Source organism: Oncorhynchus clarkii, chromosome 31 (genome assembly GCF_045791955.1).
Source record: "Oncorhynchus clarkii lewisi isolate Uvic-CL-2024 chromosome 31, UVic_Ocla_1.0, whole genome shotgun sequence".
Lineage (NCBI taxonomy): Eukaryota > Metazoa > Chordata > Actinopteri > Salmoniformes > Salmonidae > Oncorhynchus > Oncorhynchus clarkii.
In genome coordinates this window covers 16678172-16696776 of record NC_092177.1, presented here as the reverse complement: position 1 = coordinate 16696776, position 18605 = coordinate 16678172, and the positions used below count along the sequence as shown (strand labels likewise).

Genomic DNA, 18605 nt, shown 5'->3' with positions numbered 1-18605 from the left:
ACTCCCCTCGTCTCCTCTCTATTTACCTGTCTACCTCCAACCATCTCTCCACACAGTACCAGTACAGGAACAACACCGCTCCCCTCGTCCCCTCTCTTCTCCTCTCCTGTCCTCTCCGCTCCTCTCTTCTCCTGTCCTCTTCCCTCCTCTCTTCGCCTCTCCTGTCCTCTCTTCTCCTCTCCTGTCCTCTTCCCTCCTCTCTTCTCCTGTCCTCTTCCCTCCTCTCTTCTCCTCTCCTCCTCTCCCTTCCTCTCTTCTCCTCTCCTGTCCTCTTCCCTCCTCTCTTCTCCTGTCCTCTTCCCCTCCTCTCTTCTCCTCTCCTCTCCTCTCTTCTCCTCTCCTGTCCTCTTCCCTCCTCTCTTCTCTTCTCCTGTCCTCTTCCCTCCTCTCTTCTCCTCTCCTGTCCTCTCCCCTCCTCTCCTGTCCTCTCCCCTCCTCTCCTCTCTCCTCCTCTCCTGTTCTCTTCTCTCCTCTCTTCTCCTCTCCTGTTCTCTTCCCTCCTCTCTTCTCCTGTCCTTTTCCCTCCTCTCTTCTCCTGTCCTCTCCCCTCCTCTCTTTTCCTCTCCTGTCCTCTCCCCTCCTCTCCTGTCCTGTCCTGCCCTCTCCCCTCCTCTAATCTCATCTCCTCTCTTTTCCTATCCCCTCCTCTCCCTCAACTCCTCTCCTATCCCCTCCTCTCCACTTCCCTCCTCTCCTCTAATCTTATCTCCTCTTCTCCTCTCCACTCCTATCTTCTGCTCTCGTCTCTTCTCCTCTCCTGTCCTGTCCTCTCCCCTCCTCTAATCTCATCTCCTCTCTTTTCCTATCCACTCCTCTAGTCTCCTCTCTATCTATTTGTCTACCTCCAACCATCTCTCCACAGAGTACCAGGCTGAGGTAATAAACAACATCACAGCATCTACAGGAACAACACCGCTCCCCTTGTCTCCTCTCCTCTCGTCGTCTCTCCTCTCACCTCCCCTCCTCTACCCTCCTTTCCTCTCCCCTCCTCTCCTCTCACTTCCCCTCCTTTCCTTTCCACCCCTCTCTCCTCTCCTCTCACCTCCCCTCCTCCTTTCCTCTCTCCTCCTTTCCTCTCTCCTCCTCACCTCCCCTCCTTTCCTCTCCCCTCCTCTCCTCTCCTCTCCTCTCACCTCCTTTCCTCTCCCCTCCTCTCCTCTCCTCTCACCTCCTTTCCTCTCCCCTCCTCTCCTCTCACCTCCTCTCTCCTCCTCTCCTCTCCCCTCATTTCCTCTCCTCTCCTCTCTCCTCCTTTCCTCTCACCTCCTTTCCTCTCCCCTCCTCTCCTCTCACCTCCCCTCCTCTCCCCTCCTTTCCTCTCCCCTCCTCTCTCCTCCTCTCTTCTCCTATCCGCTCTCCTCGTCTCTTTTCTTCTCTTTTCCACTCCTCTCATCTCCACTCTTCTGCTCTCATCTCCTCTCGTCTCCTATCCCCCCTCCTCCTCTCCCCTCCTCTTTTCTTTTGCAATGTGCATGTGTGCATGCATACATGTATGTACATTTGAATGTACTGTCTGTGTTATAGACGGTCTAGCAGGCTTTATTTCAGGGTATGGCTGAGTTATCGGCCTGTGCTTTGCAGCGGTGTTTCCCTTACATAATGAAGGCCCCTAGGGCACTGCTGGAGAGAGGGATGACTGACCAGAAGAGATACAGCAAGAGCGCCCAGCTGCACGTGAGGACTCACACACACAGGCACAAAGGCAAAAACACATACACATGCACACACACACACACACACACAGAGGTAGAAACACACATACCCGTACGCATGCACACACATGCACACACATGTACACACATGCCCAAAGAAATACAGATACAGAAATTCACACATCACAGAAACACACTTGTGTGCACACGCACTTACACACACACACACACACACACACACACACACTAAGGTATTGTTTTGCAGGATCTACAGAACCTCATTGGAGCCCCACCAGTACTAACACAGATAATGGCCTAGTTCACAAGTAGGCCTTTCGCTCTATCTTTCTCTCTCTCTATTTCGCTCTCGCTGCCTTTTTTTTCTGTTTCTTTCTGCCTTCCATCCATCACCGTCTAACATTCCTCTACTACCTCCTGACCTCCCCATCCCTTAAATCTTAAATCAAACTAATGAATCACCCCACCCCACCCCACACCACACCACCCCACACCACACACACACACACACCATTTCTCCAGGCCCTGCAGCCCCCCACTAGTCATGTGTCAATGACGTATTGAGGGCATTCCACACCGGCAGAGACAGCCCGTAGCCCACTGAGATAAAGGCTAACCAGGTCAGGTCACTGCTCCAGCTCCACTACGGTAGGGTTAGCCCTACAGGGAACTAACCCACACTGTTCTATCACCAATGCAAGGAAGGTCCTGTCCCATGTACTGCCCTAGTCCCACCACCAAACTACTACGGTGTGAGGGTGTGTGAGTGTGTGTGAGGGTGTGTGAGTGTGCAAGTGAGAAAAGGAGAGTGTGTGTGAGGGTGTGTGAAAGAGACTGTGATTGAGATAGATAAAAAAGTAGGGAAGATTGACAGAGAATGTACAGCGTAGTTGAGTAAAAACAGCATTATAGGAGAATAGCCCACATTACAGACAGTTGAAAAACACAAAAGTGCCTTTTATCAATACATCTACTGTACTGTAGGTAGACCTGACAGCTCTGCGTTGGCCATTGGTTCAAACACTTAGTGAATCTATCGCTGTGTTTTCCCGTGGTGTCTTAGTGTGAGGAACCTGTTTCTGTCTGAATATGTTGGCCTCTGCAGGACCTCGCAGAGAATGATATGACACACCTCAGGAGATCCACTCTTCCTACAGCCTGTCTCTGCATAAATAAATGAAAGAGTGAGGAACAGAGTGATGAAACAATGGGGCAATGAAAGAGAAGGGTAAGAGAGCAGAAGAAGGGGGAATATGGAAAATGGGGAGGGTTGTGACAGTGTACGTGTGTGTGTGTGTGTGTGTGTGTGTGTGTGTGTGTGTGTGTGTGTGTGTGTGTGTGTGTGTGTGTGTGTGTGTGTGTGTGTGTGTGTGTGTGTGTGTGTGTGTGTGTGTGTGTGTGTGTGTGTGTGTGTGTGTTTGTGTTCATGCCTCTACCATCTCTGATGATGGGGGGGGGTTGAAGTTGTGTAATTAATGTATGCTTCACACATGAAGGGCCATCTGTGTACAGATACACAGACACACACTAACAGAAACTATCCCCAAACAACATGTCCTCATTAGACAATCCCTCTCTCACTCTCTACCTCTACCTCTCTCCCTCCTTCTCTCCTTCTCTCTCTGCTTCTCTCTCTCTATCTCTAACTCTCTCCCTCCTTGTCTCCTTCTCTCTCTCTCTCCCTCTGTCTCTCTAAAGGGCTATAAATACTCTGTCCTGCCATAGTACAGGACTGAGAGAAAACTTTCAAGGTACGCTCACACAAAGCCCCCATAACACACACAAATATACTTACTGTACACACGCGCACACTCACACACATCCACACAGTTCCACACACCCACACACACATCAACACACACACACACACACCCACACATCAACACATCCACACACACACACACCCACACATCCACACATCCACACACACACACACACACCCACACACCCACACATCAACACACACACACACACACCCACACATTAACACATCCACACACCCACACACCCACACATCAACACATCCACACACACACACATCAACACATCCACACACACACACACCCACACATTAACACATCCACACACACACACACCCACACATCAACACATCCACACACACACACACCCACACATCAACACATCCACACACACACACACCCACACATCCACACATCCACACACACACACACCCACACATCAACACACACACCCACACATCAACACATCCACACACACACACCCACACACCAACACATCCACACACACACACACCCACACATCCACACATCCACACACACACACACCCACACACCACACATCAACACACACACACACACACACACATACACACATCCACACACCCACACACCCACACATCCACACACCCACACACCCACACATCAACACATCCACACACACACACCCACACATCAACACATCCACACCCACACATCCACACATCCACACACACACACACCCACACACCCACACATCAACACACACACACACACACCCACACATCCACACATCCACACACACACACACACCCACACATCAACACACACACCCACACATCAACACATCCACACACACACACCCACATATCAACACATCCACACACACACACACACACACATCAACACATCCACACACACACACACCCACACATCAACACATCCACACACACACACACCCACACATCCACACATCCACACACACACACACCCACACACCCACACATCAACACACACACACACACGCACATCAACACATCCACACACACACACACATCAACACATCCACACACACACACACCCACACATCAACACATCCACACACACACACACCCACACATCAACACATCCACACACACACACACCCACACACCCACACACCCAGACATCCACAGGGCACCACATAGGACAGCATGGGAATCCAGAAGAAAACATTCAAAGTAGTGCCCGAGCCATGCCAGAAGCGGTGTGAATTTTTGTGTGTGTGGATGTGTTTGTGTGTACCTATTTGTACATGTGTGTGTGTGTGCATGCTTGTATTCATTAACAAAAAATCCATTCATCCATCCTTTTTTCCTTTCCTCCTTCTCTCTTTATTTCCTTCCTTCCTACCTCATTACAGATCACTGATCTGACAGTGCTGAATAATGGTCTTATCCAATCATTTTAGTCATTCACAGCAGACATTTTTATCCAGAAACAATTAGGGTTAAGAGCCTTGTGCAAGGGCACATGGACAGAGTTTTCACCTCGTCAGCTCAGGGAATCGAAACAGCAACCTTCCAGGTACTGGTCCAATGTGCCGCTAGGATACCTGCCACACAAGTAAGACTGCAGAACTTTTATTTTCCATTACAGGACCTTTTTTTTTACATTTATATTTTCTTATTTTAAAGCTAGAATCCTTAATTGAAACAATAACAAAACGGACACGCAGCCTTTGTTTTGGTAAAAAGCTGAGGGATGGGCCTGGAGAAATGTAACCAGTCTCAAATTCACAGACGAAAGGACTGACCATCCATGATACTGTATCAAAATTCTATAATCATATAATCATGTTTTGAGGCTATTTTGTGTTTGTTAATATTTACATTGTTTACAAACACTGGAGTTAAACAAGCTTATATGTTGGGTTCTGATGGGGTACAACAGTTGAACTAAGCTCATGAGGCATTTACAAGTTATATTCTTCAAGAATCAATGGGTATATATCATTAATTTATACAACTAAGGATTCTAGCTTTGAATGTATTTAGTTCTGTCCTGAAGCTGTTCTTGTCTATTAATGTTCTGTATTACATTCTGCTTTATGTTGTGTGTGTGGACCCCAGGAAGAGTAGTTGCTGCTAATCCACCAGCTAATTGGATCCTAATAAAACACCTAATAACAATCTCTGAGGACTGCTTCTGTTCTCTGAATGGTATACAGCTATGAAAAGCTTAATCTCTTAGCCTGAAAACGCTCTAATGTAATAGCCTATCAACTTGAAGTACCCTTTGCAAGAGATTGCATGAGTCACTAGAGAAATAAAACGGCTGGGTTAGTAGCAACTTTGCTCAGAAAGTGGGCCTTGAGTAGAGCGCTAGTGTGGCCATGGAAAGACACCAGGAAGTACAGTAATTATCAATGGTTGGTTAGGATTGGTCAATCTGGCTCTTTTTGAATATGTACTCCTTGATTCCTTGTGTCCTAACCTCCTGTCCTTTCCCTGCCTCCTCAAAATGCCAATAGGCATGCCTTCTCTTGGGCTTTGATGATAGTTGATTCGTTGAATCATGTGTTAATGATTGGCTGGAATAAAATCCTGCACATCATATGGTTCTCCATGACTGACGATCACTGGATTGTATAAAATCAGGTGAGAATGATTTGCAAGTATGAGCCATTAGATTGGATATAGTCAACAGGATCAGAAGATCCAATAGCCCTGTGGAATTCTGTCTGTCCATCAACCTACATCATGTAATCTCTCCATCTTTCTCTCTCGCTTCTCATCTACTTCACCTCCTTCATGTGCTTGTCACATTCTCTCTTTCCTTTCCTCACCTTGTCCACACTCAGTCTTGGTCCAGTGCCTCCATTCGCCTGCCTGTGTGCTGTGCTCAGTGTGCTGCTCTCTCTCTCTCTTTCTCTCCCAAATCTTCCTCATCCCTCTGTCCTATCCCACTCTCTCCTAATCCATCTACAGTAGTCTACACACACCGATCTCTGGATGTAACAAATCAACTGTCTGGGCTCCTGTACCATCCATAGGCCTAGTGCCTATATACTGTGTTCATTTCTCTATAGGCCTGCTCTACACACATGCTCTCCTCCTCTCTTGGCTCACTCCTCATATAAAATGTTGTCTCTCACTTTGATGCTTTAACGTGTCTCTCTCTGACACATTATATTCTCATTGTGGTAGATGATGTGTGTATGGTGTGCAGAGTCAGACTGTGTTTAGTTCACTATTGCAGCTGAGCAATATAGCCCAGCTGCGCTCCAAGACACACACACAAACACACACATACAGGCATGCACACTAACATGCACATCTGTGTGCACGCGTGGCGCACATGTACGTACACTCAGCGAAACACACGCGCGCAAACGCACCCTACACGGAAAACCCGGGTTTTCCCCCCCGAGTGTCTATCAACCCGCGTCCCCTTTTTCTTCCACACCAGAAACCCGCCACAATCTCCCAGTTGAAGAAAAAGGCATGGTCGCATGTGACTTTGTGCACAAGTGCACACACTGCCAGGGTTGTTGTGACCCCAATAAACATGACAATCTGTGTGGAAACGGTGTATCAAGGCTCGCCGAACCCCCATCACCTCGTCTGATGCCGCCCACTCATAAAAGCCGCTGTTCAGAAACACATTAAATATTCCATAATCCAATGATGCAATAACAGCATTATATGCTGCCTTGATGAAGGCAATAGGCTACAATATGCTGATACGCAACTAAGCATTCCGAAACTCCATTTTGTCTCATTTGGCTGTCAGTGAGACAGAAGAAGAATCTGGGGACGCTTATAAATATAGGATAGGGAAGGAAGTAAGTCCTTAAACACACAATTTGTGCAGATGCACATAATTTCTTTAAGCATGATTTGGTGTGAGGGAGCAAATAAAGCGACATATATTACCATATTACTTTTCAAACTCACAAAAATAAGAACACAGCCATAGGTGCAGGATGGATGACATTATGAGCTCCCATATTAAAGTCATATGGAACCTTATCGAGTCTCTTCTACCTCGCAAATTGCATCCTAACAACCAAACGAATCAATTGCCTGGCGATGTGAGGGAAATTTGGCTGTCTAAAAATACATCTAGATATTGACAATGTAGGCCAAGTTATAGAGCTTTCACAGCAGCCAATGTCATGGCTATTAACACTCCGATAAGACCAACGTAGTGGACCTCAACATAACGTGTTCAGGGTCGCCTATGGCAAGTCCCAAAACATATTATATTCACATCGTTACTTCCACGTTTCCATGCATTAACTTGTAACACCTACCAATTTAATTAACATCTAATAGTCTACATGCATCCCTTTGATCCCTAAATGAAGAAAAACACACAATGTAAACAATGATCATTTTACCTTTGAGTCTTCCTTTAGCTGTCATCGTCAAACTGCCAGAAATGTTTCATTGGAAAGAGACGCTAATCTCTCTCTCTCTCTCTCTCTCTCTCTCTCTCGCTCGGGTATTCTGACTCTGACTGAACAGTACATGTACCCACCACCAGGCGCGGCTCATGCAGCATCACCATATCACTCAGTGCGCGCCGAGAGACATCCCCATAATACAAAATAAGGGGGTATTTCCATACAGTGCACAGGTCACATCATCCTCTCGGGATTCTGAGCCTAAAACATATTTTAGTTTCTGTAAATCATCAATCACTGGCATCAATAACTCGACAATGTTGCATTTTCATCAGTGACTCACCATCCAACAGCCTAAAGTGTTGTTGTTGTTTTATTGGGGGAAAATAACATGGGGACACATGCAATCACATATCGACATTAGTGCAGCCAATGCAAAGCCAATGCCCCAAAACAATAAAGCATAGGCCTAAGCATCATTATATAATTGTGCGTACTTTTAACCGGCCGATCGTCGGAGTTCATGTTCCCACCGCTGTCGGACATCCTCAGGGGCTTCGGTCAAGGGCCAACCAAATGTTTCTGTTCCTCGGGCAGACGTCGAGAATTTTCGCGGTGCGGGGTGCGTTTGCTGCAGTAGCATCCCTCGGTGTCTCCGTAATCTTTCAAGCAGGGCTGCCGGGGAGGTCTGCGGCGGTTCTCTGAGGGAATAATGAGCGGATACCTGTCTTTATGGCATGCCGGGGCTGGATGAAGGTGTGGAGAGGTGTGAAGAGGCTTGGAGGGGACTAGGCGGTCTCTTCGCAGGACTCCCTCAGTACTCTCCGTGGTGTGGCGACACCCCGGAATGGCGAAAGGAGGAACTCCCACGCACACATTCATACAGGGACGGCCTGATACCGCCATCCGGTGGGGGTTCTAATGCGGGTCTTCCCCCTTTCCGCATTTCAACCAGCCCCCTGATATGCTGTTATTACTGGTGTGCGTGTGTGTTCATAACAATAATAATGGTTTATTTATTTTATTATACGTGATCTGGCCCTATGGGGGATCTGCCTCAAAGCTTAGTTAAGAACATTCATTATTGTGGAAGCATTACCCATCTATCTGTAAAGGGTATCAGGTTTAGGGAACGCAACATATAGGCCTAACAATACATATTGTCCTCTGCAGTGGCCTTTTGTGTGAGAATACACACTAGTACAGGTCATTGCAAACAGACCTTTGTATATAACAACATTTTGTTTATTTTTTATAAGAAAAAGTTATGTTCCATCATAAATAGCAGTAGCTTCTCAGTAGCCTAGGCTACACACAGTGCACTACACTTGTCCTCTATACCAAGAGGTCTGAACATTTATGGCACAGGGGGTAGTGCCTGCCTGGTAGTGCACACCCTCTTTATTAAAACTTCAAACCTGGTTTATGGTAGTGGGGTGTAGAGACATCAACTGAAGCACAATAAATGACCTCGTACACCTGCTTGGATTCAGCCATTAGCCGTGGTATATTGGCCATATACCACAAACCCCCCAGGTGCCTTATTACTATTCTAAACTGGTTACCAAAGGAATTAGAATAGTACAGATCATTTTTATCAGATCATATACAATGGCTATGACAAAACATGTGTTTGTACTGCTCGAATTACGTTGGTAACCTGTTTATAATAACAATAAGGCACCTCAGGGGTTTGTGGTATTTGATCAATATACCAGGGCCAAGGGCTGCATCCAGACACTCTGCGTTGTCGAGATTAAGAACATCCCTTAGTCTTGGTATATTGGCCATATACAGTACCACACCCCTCGTGCCTTATTGCTTAAATATATCAACCACCCAGTTTATAATGGCATATAATGCATATGAGTATAGAGCAAGAACATGAATAAGAGGACCATTATCTGTTATTACTTTATTCTTTAGCCATATTATCTAATTTCCCTTATTAGTATTATTAGGCTGCTTTCCACATAGGTCAATATATATAATGTTCATGTGAAAAACGAATTAACGATATGTCAAAACAGACACAAAACAGTGCATTAGTAAAGAGCTAAATGCAAAATATTTGACCTCCTATTTATACTCTGTAAAATTGTATTTAGGGTGAAGGAGGGTTCTCACTGCTCAATTTCTTCTGTAGTGGCACTACATTCTCGCGATAAGAACCTCGAATAGTCCTTATATCCCTCCGCGCTTATTATTTAACTGTCCCGTATAAATGACGTGTAATAACCCATATACATAATAATAAATCATATTTTGTAAACGATTTCCTGATGGTGGTGTGTCCAACCCCTTTCTATTGCAACTAATTTGCTGCTAGATGTTTTTAACGATTTGCTAGGCTCTCTCATGAGCTCGCAACGGTGCAAAATATATGCTTGAAAGCCATTTTGGCTCGAATCATTCATGCGAACTATTCATATCTTGTCGCTTGTCGAGAGCCGAAATGACGTCAATTGCACCGCTATGTTGTCGGCGCGCAATCTATGGTGCTGAAACATCAGTGATGGATGCGCATGTAGGCGGAAGGGTTCCTACAAACAGCGCAGAGTGAGTGGTTTGGTAGCGGCTGCAGCAGCAGGAGGAAGGACGGTGGTTCTACCCCTAGTGTCTTTCAGTTTAGCCAGAACATTATATCGGTGTGCCCATTTTGATAGTAATCGGTGATTTGAGTATTAGACCAAGGTATTATTTGAGATATATTTCGAATAATTTCCTTCCGGACAGAGACCGGAACCGCCATTTTAATCGAGTATAACACGTTTTCGGTGACGGCAGCGCTAGCACAATACAATGGCTCTTAAAAGAATTCACAAGGTAAGAAGGAAGTCAACGACAAGGCCCAATGTTTCGCAGTTACAATAAATAAGTGATATTTGAATTTTGTCTGGTATATGTGTAATCTGAATGACGTCGGTATTACATGTTGTGCCTTTAAAAGCTTGTTACCCACGGAGGTACGGCTAATGCTGGGCTGACGGCGTTAACCAATGCGCCTCTCGGTGTTCGATCCACATTTTGGGCCCTCCACCTTTTACTGCCAGTTAGCCAATTCACGTTAGCTATCTAACGTTAACTTGGCTAGTAATTTTGTTATCTTTATTCAGAGGAGATCAATGTATTTACATATTTAGAATCCAAAATAGCTGGTTTACATAATAGTCGTTAGCCAGCTAACGGCTTCTGCAGTTTGCTAGCTAGCACTGCTAATGCAGTCGGCTACGTTAGTTAGCTTGCTAGTTAGTAACTAGCCAGCTAAATATATTTAATATTTGTCCCACAAATTCAGTAAACACTTAGCTAGCTACCTAATTATGCGATAACTTGCTAGGTTATGGCTGGGAATATCGTGCCCTAACTAGCTAAAACCGTTTTCTAGCCTTCCACTCCGCTGTAATTTGACATATTAGTGTCAAACTGGGCCCCGAGTAGCGGTAGCTAACTGACCAGATGAGGTGTATTAAAAAATATAAAATAATCCCCATGTCAGCTAACTACGTAATGGAACTAGCTAACTAGTATGTTAGCTAGATATATCACCAGATGGGCCTTTTTAAAATTATTTTTTTACATGTTAATATCTTCACTCATAATAGTGATAAACCAGAATGCGTGGCAGTTGGCTAACATTTGGGCATCGTTAACCAGCTAAAGATACGGATTCATAAACTTTTGGTAGTCATGTTGACAAAAGATGGCTAGCCAAGTAGATACCAGGCAATCCCAGTAGTAGCTTCCATGACGTTGACTTAACTCATATCATGGTTATGATCTTTGGTTGTCATGTGTGTTGCTTGGGGAATATGTATATTGTTACCTAACTTTTTTAGGTAGTTCATTTCGATTACTAAAACTCAGTAGAATGAAGCTGTGTGATCAGGCAGTTTAATCTAACAATGTTTGACTGTTTGTAGGTGAACTCTTGTTACTCACTTTGTATATGTTCTAAACTCTGGTGTCACATTACTAGTGAAAACATGATTTGTCTGTGTTAGGCAGGTAGCCTAGTGGTTAAGAGCATTGGGCCAGTAACCGAAAGGTCAATGGTTTGAATCCCTGAGCTGACTAGGTTGAAGAATCTGTTGATAAAGGCATTTAACCCTAATTGCTTCTGTAAGTTTCTCTGGAGCCTGTGCTAAGTGATATAAATGGAATTGTAACGGTATTGGATTGTTCATGAACATTTGGCTGCCCCTTTGCAGACAAATGCATTCAACTAGTATTGCTAACCGATTGTATTCTCGTCTCTCAGGAGTTGAATGACTTGGCACGGGACCCACCAGCCCAGTGTTCTGCAGGACCAGTAGGAGATGACAGTAAGTAGCTCGTCATCAGGCAACACAACAATACATGTCAGTTATCGCTTTTGTTCGGACATCCTGTTCAACATTTTAGGCTTCCTGCTCTCCACATGATTTGTGTTAAAGAAGTAGTCTAGATGCAGATAATCCATAATTATTCTGAAATGTGGTGTCTTGTGCAGTCTGGTTTATCAGTAAACTCTCTCAACCAACCAGAACCACAGAGTATCTGGACTGCTTATCTCAAAATGATTACTTTAATGCCACATGTTTGTTCTAGAATCTACAGGCTCAGTGAAATGCCTTCCCTTTAAATCAGTTTCACTTTTGGTATTGGGTCAGATACCAGGAAGTCTGTGCTGGCTTACCAATGGTTCTATGGTTACATTAAGGTAGGTGAGGTAAGATGACCATCATAGCCAGGAGCAGCATGTCACTAACTGCCTTACCATACCTGGACACCATTGATACTAGATTATGTTAATTGATTGGACAGATTGCACATTTTTCCTTGTCTTACAAATTACAAAAAAATAAGCAATTTTTACAATGAGATTTATTTAGCTTATTGTGTGGAATGAACACCCAGTTTGTAAGAGCATCACTGAACATACATCTCAAGTCACTCTTTTAGTCAAATCATTGTCTTAGATGCATAGTAATTACTGTCAGACTGCTTGTTGATTATAAGAAGATATAAAGTTCAAAGCCATTAACAAACTGAGTGGTTCACTCAGACAAGTGTCAAATGCCATCTGATATCTGTCAAATTGCTGCTAAATGATATGTCTTATCAGGGAACACAGTGATGAAACAAATTGGCTTATTGTAGTTATTCCACTTTTTTTGTCTGCCTGCTTGAGAATCACTAGCTCTCAAGAACTCTCCGGCAACCATCTAAACTGGTATATACTGCCCTGTGCCCTCTGATGTGCTCAGCTCAAAAATTGGACGAATTTTAGCTTTGTCACCCATGTCCACAACTTCTTTTGGGCTTATATAACATCCCAGATAGGCTATAGTAGAGCAACCTGGGTCTTTCTGAGAGAATGGTTGTCTAATGGTTCTAAACTCGGATGTTCTCTTATTCCTTATAGATTTTCTCACATTTCTGCATTTTAGCTCAGGGTGGTAATGGTATCTTTGTTTAAAATGTAATGTTCTAGTTAGTTCTTTTCGTTGAGAGCTTTGCATTCATTCTTATCTTTAGATGGCATTCGGCCACTCCCCTGAGTTTTTAGGATGGATTACGTCAGCAATATAACATTTGCTTGAATTCAAATATCCATTTGCTTAACTACTGCACTGACATCATTCATGATATTACGTCAATCCATTTTTTTATACTGCTGGAATTGTATTATAAATCTTCTAGAATAAGTATCTAGCCCCATCCTGGGCTTTGCCTCAGCCTGACTTCATAGCATTCCTACTACCTCTCGCTACTCTGGCTGACTACATCTGGTGGTTTCACTTCTCTGTTTTTCAGTGTTTCACTGGCAAGCCACAATAATGGGACCTGTAAGTACTGACGACAATCACACTACCGTAAATATTAGCTTATATAATGTTGTATAGGACAGTGTTTCTCGACATGATTAAATTATACTAAAGACCTGTTCAACTCTGCTAAGATTGACTTGATACTAATAGTGCTGAATATTCTGCTCTCTCTAACAGAACGACAGTCCTTATCAGGGTGGGGTATTCTTCCTGACCATTCACTTTCCCACAGACTACCCCTTCAAACCGCCAAAGGTGAGACAGAAATGTGTATACACACACTGAAGTGACAGATGACATCCACTTATCGTAGTTTCTCATACACACCAGCACACACAATCATTTGTTTCTGCATCTTTTCTCTGATAGCTGTAACTGCGTCATTTCATGATGCTCCTTTTCTGTACCTGTCATCCGTTTAGTTCTTTCTTCCTCTTAACTCAACCATGTCCATTCTGTTTGTTTCTCTGGGTGTGCAGGTTGCGTTTACCACAAGAATCTACCACCCAAATATCAACAGCAACGGTAGCATCTGTCTCGACATCCTGCGATCACAGTGGTCTCCCGCCCTCACCATCTCCAAAGGTACACGGAGAAAAAAAGAAGAAAAAACACTTTGTTTTTATGTTAGTAAGACTGTAAAATGTGAATATGTCCTCTTTGCTGTTTGTTTTGGAACCTGTGTCTGGTGGGGTATCTGAGTGACTGACTGAACTTCCTGTTTCTGTTTTGTAACAGTAACTGCCTAACTCATTTAAGTTCAGCTCTCCTTACCTCTGTCCTAAGCTGAACCATTAACATTGAACCTTCCCTTAGTTCTCCTGTCAATCTGCTCTCTGCTGTGCGACCCAAACCCGGACGACCCCTTAGTACCGGAGATCGCTCGCATCTACAAGACGGACAGGGAAAAGTGAGTAACTAACTAAATATCTTGCTTCAGATGAAGGTGTACTATAGGATGTCATACAAGCTCTCGAGTCAGTGGTTAAACAGGATGATCTTGTTAGATCCTTTAGATAATCCTCTGGGTGTATATGTCTGTATGCTGCAGCTGTTGAATATGTTTGCATATATACTGAACAAAAATATATATACTGAACAAAAATATATATACTGAACAAAAATATATATACTGAACAAAAATATAAACGCAACAATTGCAAAGATTTTTACTGAGTTACAGTTCATATAAGAAAATCAGTTAATCAAAATATATTAATTAGGCTCTACTATATGGATTTCACATGACTGGGTTTACAGTTAACATCTGGTCACAAATACCTTCAAAAAAAAAAAGGAAGGGGCGTGGATCAGAACCAGTCGGTATCTGGTGTGCCCACCATTTGCCTCATGCAGTGCGAAACTTCTCCTTTGCATAGATTTATTTGTGGAATGTTGTCCCACTCCTCTTAAATGGGTGTGCGAAGTTGCTGGATATTGGCGAACTGGGACACGTTGTTATACATAGCGATCCAGAGCATCCCAAACATGCTTAATGGGTGACATGTCTAAGTAGGCAGGCTATGGAAGAACTGGGAAATGTTCCTCTTCCAGGAATTGTGTACAGATTCTTGGTCATGGGGTTGTGCATTATCATGCTGAAACATCAGGTGATGGCGGCGAATGAATGGCACAACAAAGAGCCTCAGGATCTTGTCACGGTATCTCCGTGCATTCAAATTGCCATCGATAAAATGCAATTGTGTTCGTTGTCCGTAGTTTGCCTGCAGTCAGCATGCCAATTGCACGCTCCCTCAATTTGAGACATCTGTGGCATTGTGTGACACAACTGCACATTTTAGTGGCCCTTTGTTGTCCCCAGCACAAGGTGCACCTGTGTAATGATCATGCTGTTTAATCAGCTTCTTGATATGCCATACCTGTCAGGTGGATGGATTAACTTGGCAATGAAGAAATGCTCACTAACAAGGACATAAAGACATTTGTGCACAACATTTTAGAGAACTAAATATTTTGTTCTGTGAAGCATTTCTGGGATCTTTTATTTCAGCTCATGAAACATGGGACCAACACTTTACATGTTGCGTTTATATTTTTGTTCGGTGTGTTAATCTGAACACTTACTCTATTCATGAACCAGAAACTCACACTCTTTCTCTTTGCTTCCAGGTACAACAGAATAGCTCGGGAATGGACACAAAAGTATGCAATGTAGTGTTGGAGTAGAATCATGGCGAAACCACCTGTACAACTAAGGTTAGGGGAGCTTTGAAAGTAAAGAGAAGTTAAAACGGATCTTGTTGGTTTCCATTGGAGTGCTTTCTTTGAGCCACACCTCCCCTTAACCAGAGCACCTCCCTCTTTCCTTTCCCCCCTCCCTTTACGACTAATTCTCCACCCTACTTAACCTGGCAGCCATGGTGTACATATTCTCAAACTTCAATCATGCCCCTTGCGTTCCCCTCCTTAATCCTGGTCATATCTCTGATGCAGGCTGGGCTACTCTCCCCTGATGTTTCCATAGGGCTCTGCCTGCGCCTTCACTCCAAATGTTCTTGACTCTAAAAGCATTCCTTATCATCTGTATGACTAGGGGGCTGTTATTTTTTTTTTTGGTGGGGAGGGGGGTCTAAAATTGAAGGATTTTTACACTCTTATACCTTATTTTGTCTCCTGATATCCCAGCTATATAGACATGATTTCAGGAAAGATTTTCACATGTTGAGTTGAGGGCACTCATGTATTTTGTATAAAATCTACAAAGGAATTATTTAAAAATCATAGCAGGCTATAAAATGGAAAACTGTATGGCCTTCTGGTCTTCTCTCAAATTATATGAAAGGACTTTAATTGATCCACTGTCCCCCACCATTGCCATAAACCAAGATTGTTTCCGTGCACGCGTCCCCCCCCCGCGCCCCCCCCAAACCCCCTTTCGCCACCTTCACCTTCAGACCACCACCTTCATTACATTCACAAACTGGAGGTTTTGGACCAGGTATTTAAAGAAAGTTTTCTTAGTTTATCCTGTGTTTTATTATTTCCCTATAACTCTTAGGTTGTATTTTTGCTATTGTTGAAATTGGAGGCGAACAACATCTTCAGGCTGTGGGGCTGGCTTGGGCTCTGGGTGTGAGGACACAAATGCTCCTCACCCAAACAAACTCTGTATATTGAATTACCTGAGAGGCTCTTTGAGCTTTGTGTGTTGATTAAACTGTGTAATAAAAACCACGACTCAAGCGTCCACTTGAGTTTCAAACATCACTGGCTGGAGAGATGGATGGAAGACAACATGTTGTTCAGCTACTGGTTTTGCCTTTGTTTTCCCCAGTCAAGTTAAAGGGGGGGGGGGGGGGGGTGGAGCAGATTTTAAGGCTTCCTCTAAAATGTAAATAACCTGAAACCTTGGCTCTGGGAAATTGCACTTAAATGCCATAAAATGTTACTTTACCACTGGCCTTACAAATATCTGCCTGTCAATACATTGAATCACATCTTAAATAATAGGTTCCACAATAGTTGAAATGGTGATTAAGTTTGATCATTTTTATGATTACCCAGTTTTTCAGATCAAATTCTACTCATGTAGTAGCTTACTGTTTTTATCCCAAAACATCAAATTTATGTCCGATTTGACAACCTACAGTTAGTTACTTTGTAGCTATTTTTGATGATTGGATTGATTGGTCATTGCACCAGTGACGTCACTCAGTCTGGACTGGTCCAGTCTGTCAGAAAAGACTGTTCAGATGTATTCTGACTGACCTTGGTGCGCGAGATCAGAACATCTCACCGGCCAACGGACAGGATGCAAACCCCCCAGGTTTACCGTTACCTCAACTTCCATCATTGCAAATGTCAATCCCAGTAGTATTTGAAACTCATCGATTCCAGATATCTAAAGGTAAAGCTATTTATTTTATAATTCTCCAGGTTAATGTCTGAATAAGTGAACGTTAGGAATACTCATGTGAACAATTGATCAATTCAAAACACTCGCCACACTTAGCCATACCTTCACACTGTAAGCACAGCTGAAGTTATGTAGCCTAGATATAAGGACATTGTAATTGTTTACTACATTCACTAGCCCACTGCACCCAATTACACCTGAAAGCAACCTGTTGAGAGGAGCCATAAATAAATTCGCAAGGACAGTGGACACTTACCAATCATTTTAACCAGGTTGTATCTTCAAGTAGGACAACCTTGCCACCAGTGCTCAGGCTTGTGTGGCCATTGTGTTCTGCAAATCCTTGACCAACCCGATTGTTTTCATATCCTTAAGAGCGCGCCATGAGATTGCGCTTGGCACGGCAGTGGGCGCGCTAAACTCCCTGGCCTTTAATCCCGCGACAGATAGTCGCTGATTCAAATAGTCCAAGGTGTGGCCGGCTTTTATTTAGCTACTTATCGTTGCCCTGATCTCAGAGCGGTGCCCCGATCTCAGATTTCATAGAGCAGGTTATGTGGGGCCACGGTCCAGGAGGTGGAGAGGGGCTGTTGTGGCTAGGATTTATATTCCATTCGCCATGGTAATTTACCATAGGCAGGTCTATAGTAGCCTACTATCTTTACTCATCTTAAAATAAAAGGCGTTTAGTCTAGACACATTTCTTGTGTTGTAATACACAATAGCCTTCGTACGCATATCTTCGTGGATTAAAAACATCACAGAGAATAGGACTTTTAGACAGGACCTGTCCTATAGGTCTAGAAGGGTTCCATAATAGTATTTCAGAAAGCGGAGCTTGACTAATTAGTGTTGTTTATAGACCTTTATAGTAAGGTTACAGATGAAGGTATGGTCTTATGTCAAGTCTGACTTGTCTATTCCACTGTTCAAAGTAAAGCCTATAGGAATATATATTTTTTAATGTCCAACAGATACATTTTCTACTGATTATGACTGACTTGACGGTGATGTATTTTGTCCTGTATATTGTGAATAAACGTTGTCAAAGTGGTCAGACTTGAGTGTTGACTCATTCGTTTCCTGAAGCCCTAGAAGGCCGACATTATGTGGTACTGA

At 43.7% G+C, this 18605-nt stretch overlaps 2 protein-coding genes across 2 annotated transcripts in view; one reads left to right on the top strand and one right to left on the bottom strand.

The window, feature by feature from the left end:
- The window catches only part of LOC139390560 (protein phosphatase 3 catalytic subunit alpha-like), a 68913-nt gene extending 60465 nt beyond the window's left edge, over nt 1-8448 (bottom strand). The window contains exon 1 of the mRNA XM_071137762.1: nt 8294-8448. Coding sequence (XP_070993863.1) covers nt 8294-8342 — 49 coding nt within the window. The 5' untranslated portion in view covers nt 8343-8448. The remainder of the gene's footprint in view (nt 1-8293) is intronic.
- A 1756-nt stretch (nt 8449-10204) lies between these two features.
- LOC139391106 (ubiquitin-conjugating enzyme E2 D2) lies at nt 10205-18543 on the top strand. The gene is made up of 7 exons (XM_071138628.1): nt 10205-10622; nt 12058-12121; nt 13596-13627; nt 13787-13864; nt 14089-14194; nt 14426-14519; nt 15740-18543. Exons 1-7 carry the CDS (start codon nt 10599-10601, stop codon nt 15783-15785), a joined length of 444 nt encoding a protein of 147 aa, XP_070994729.1. The 5' UTR covers nt 10205-10598; the 3' UTR covers nt 15786-18543.
- Nucleotides 18544-18605: the final 62 nt, after the last annotated feature.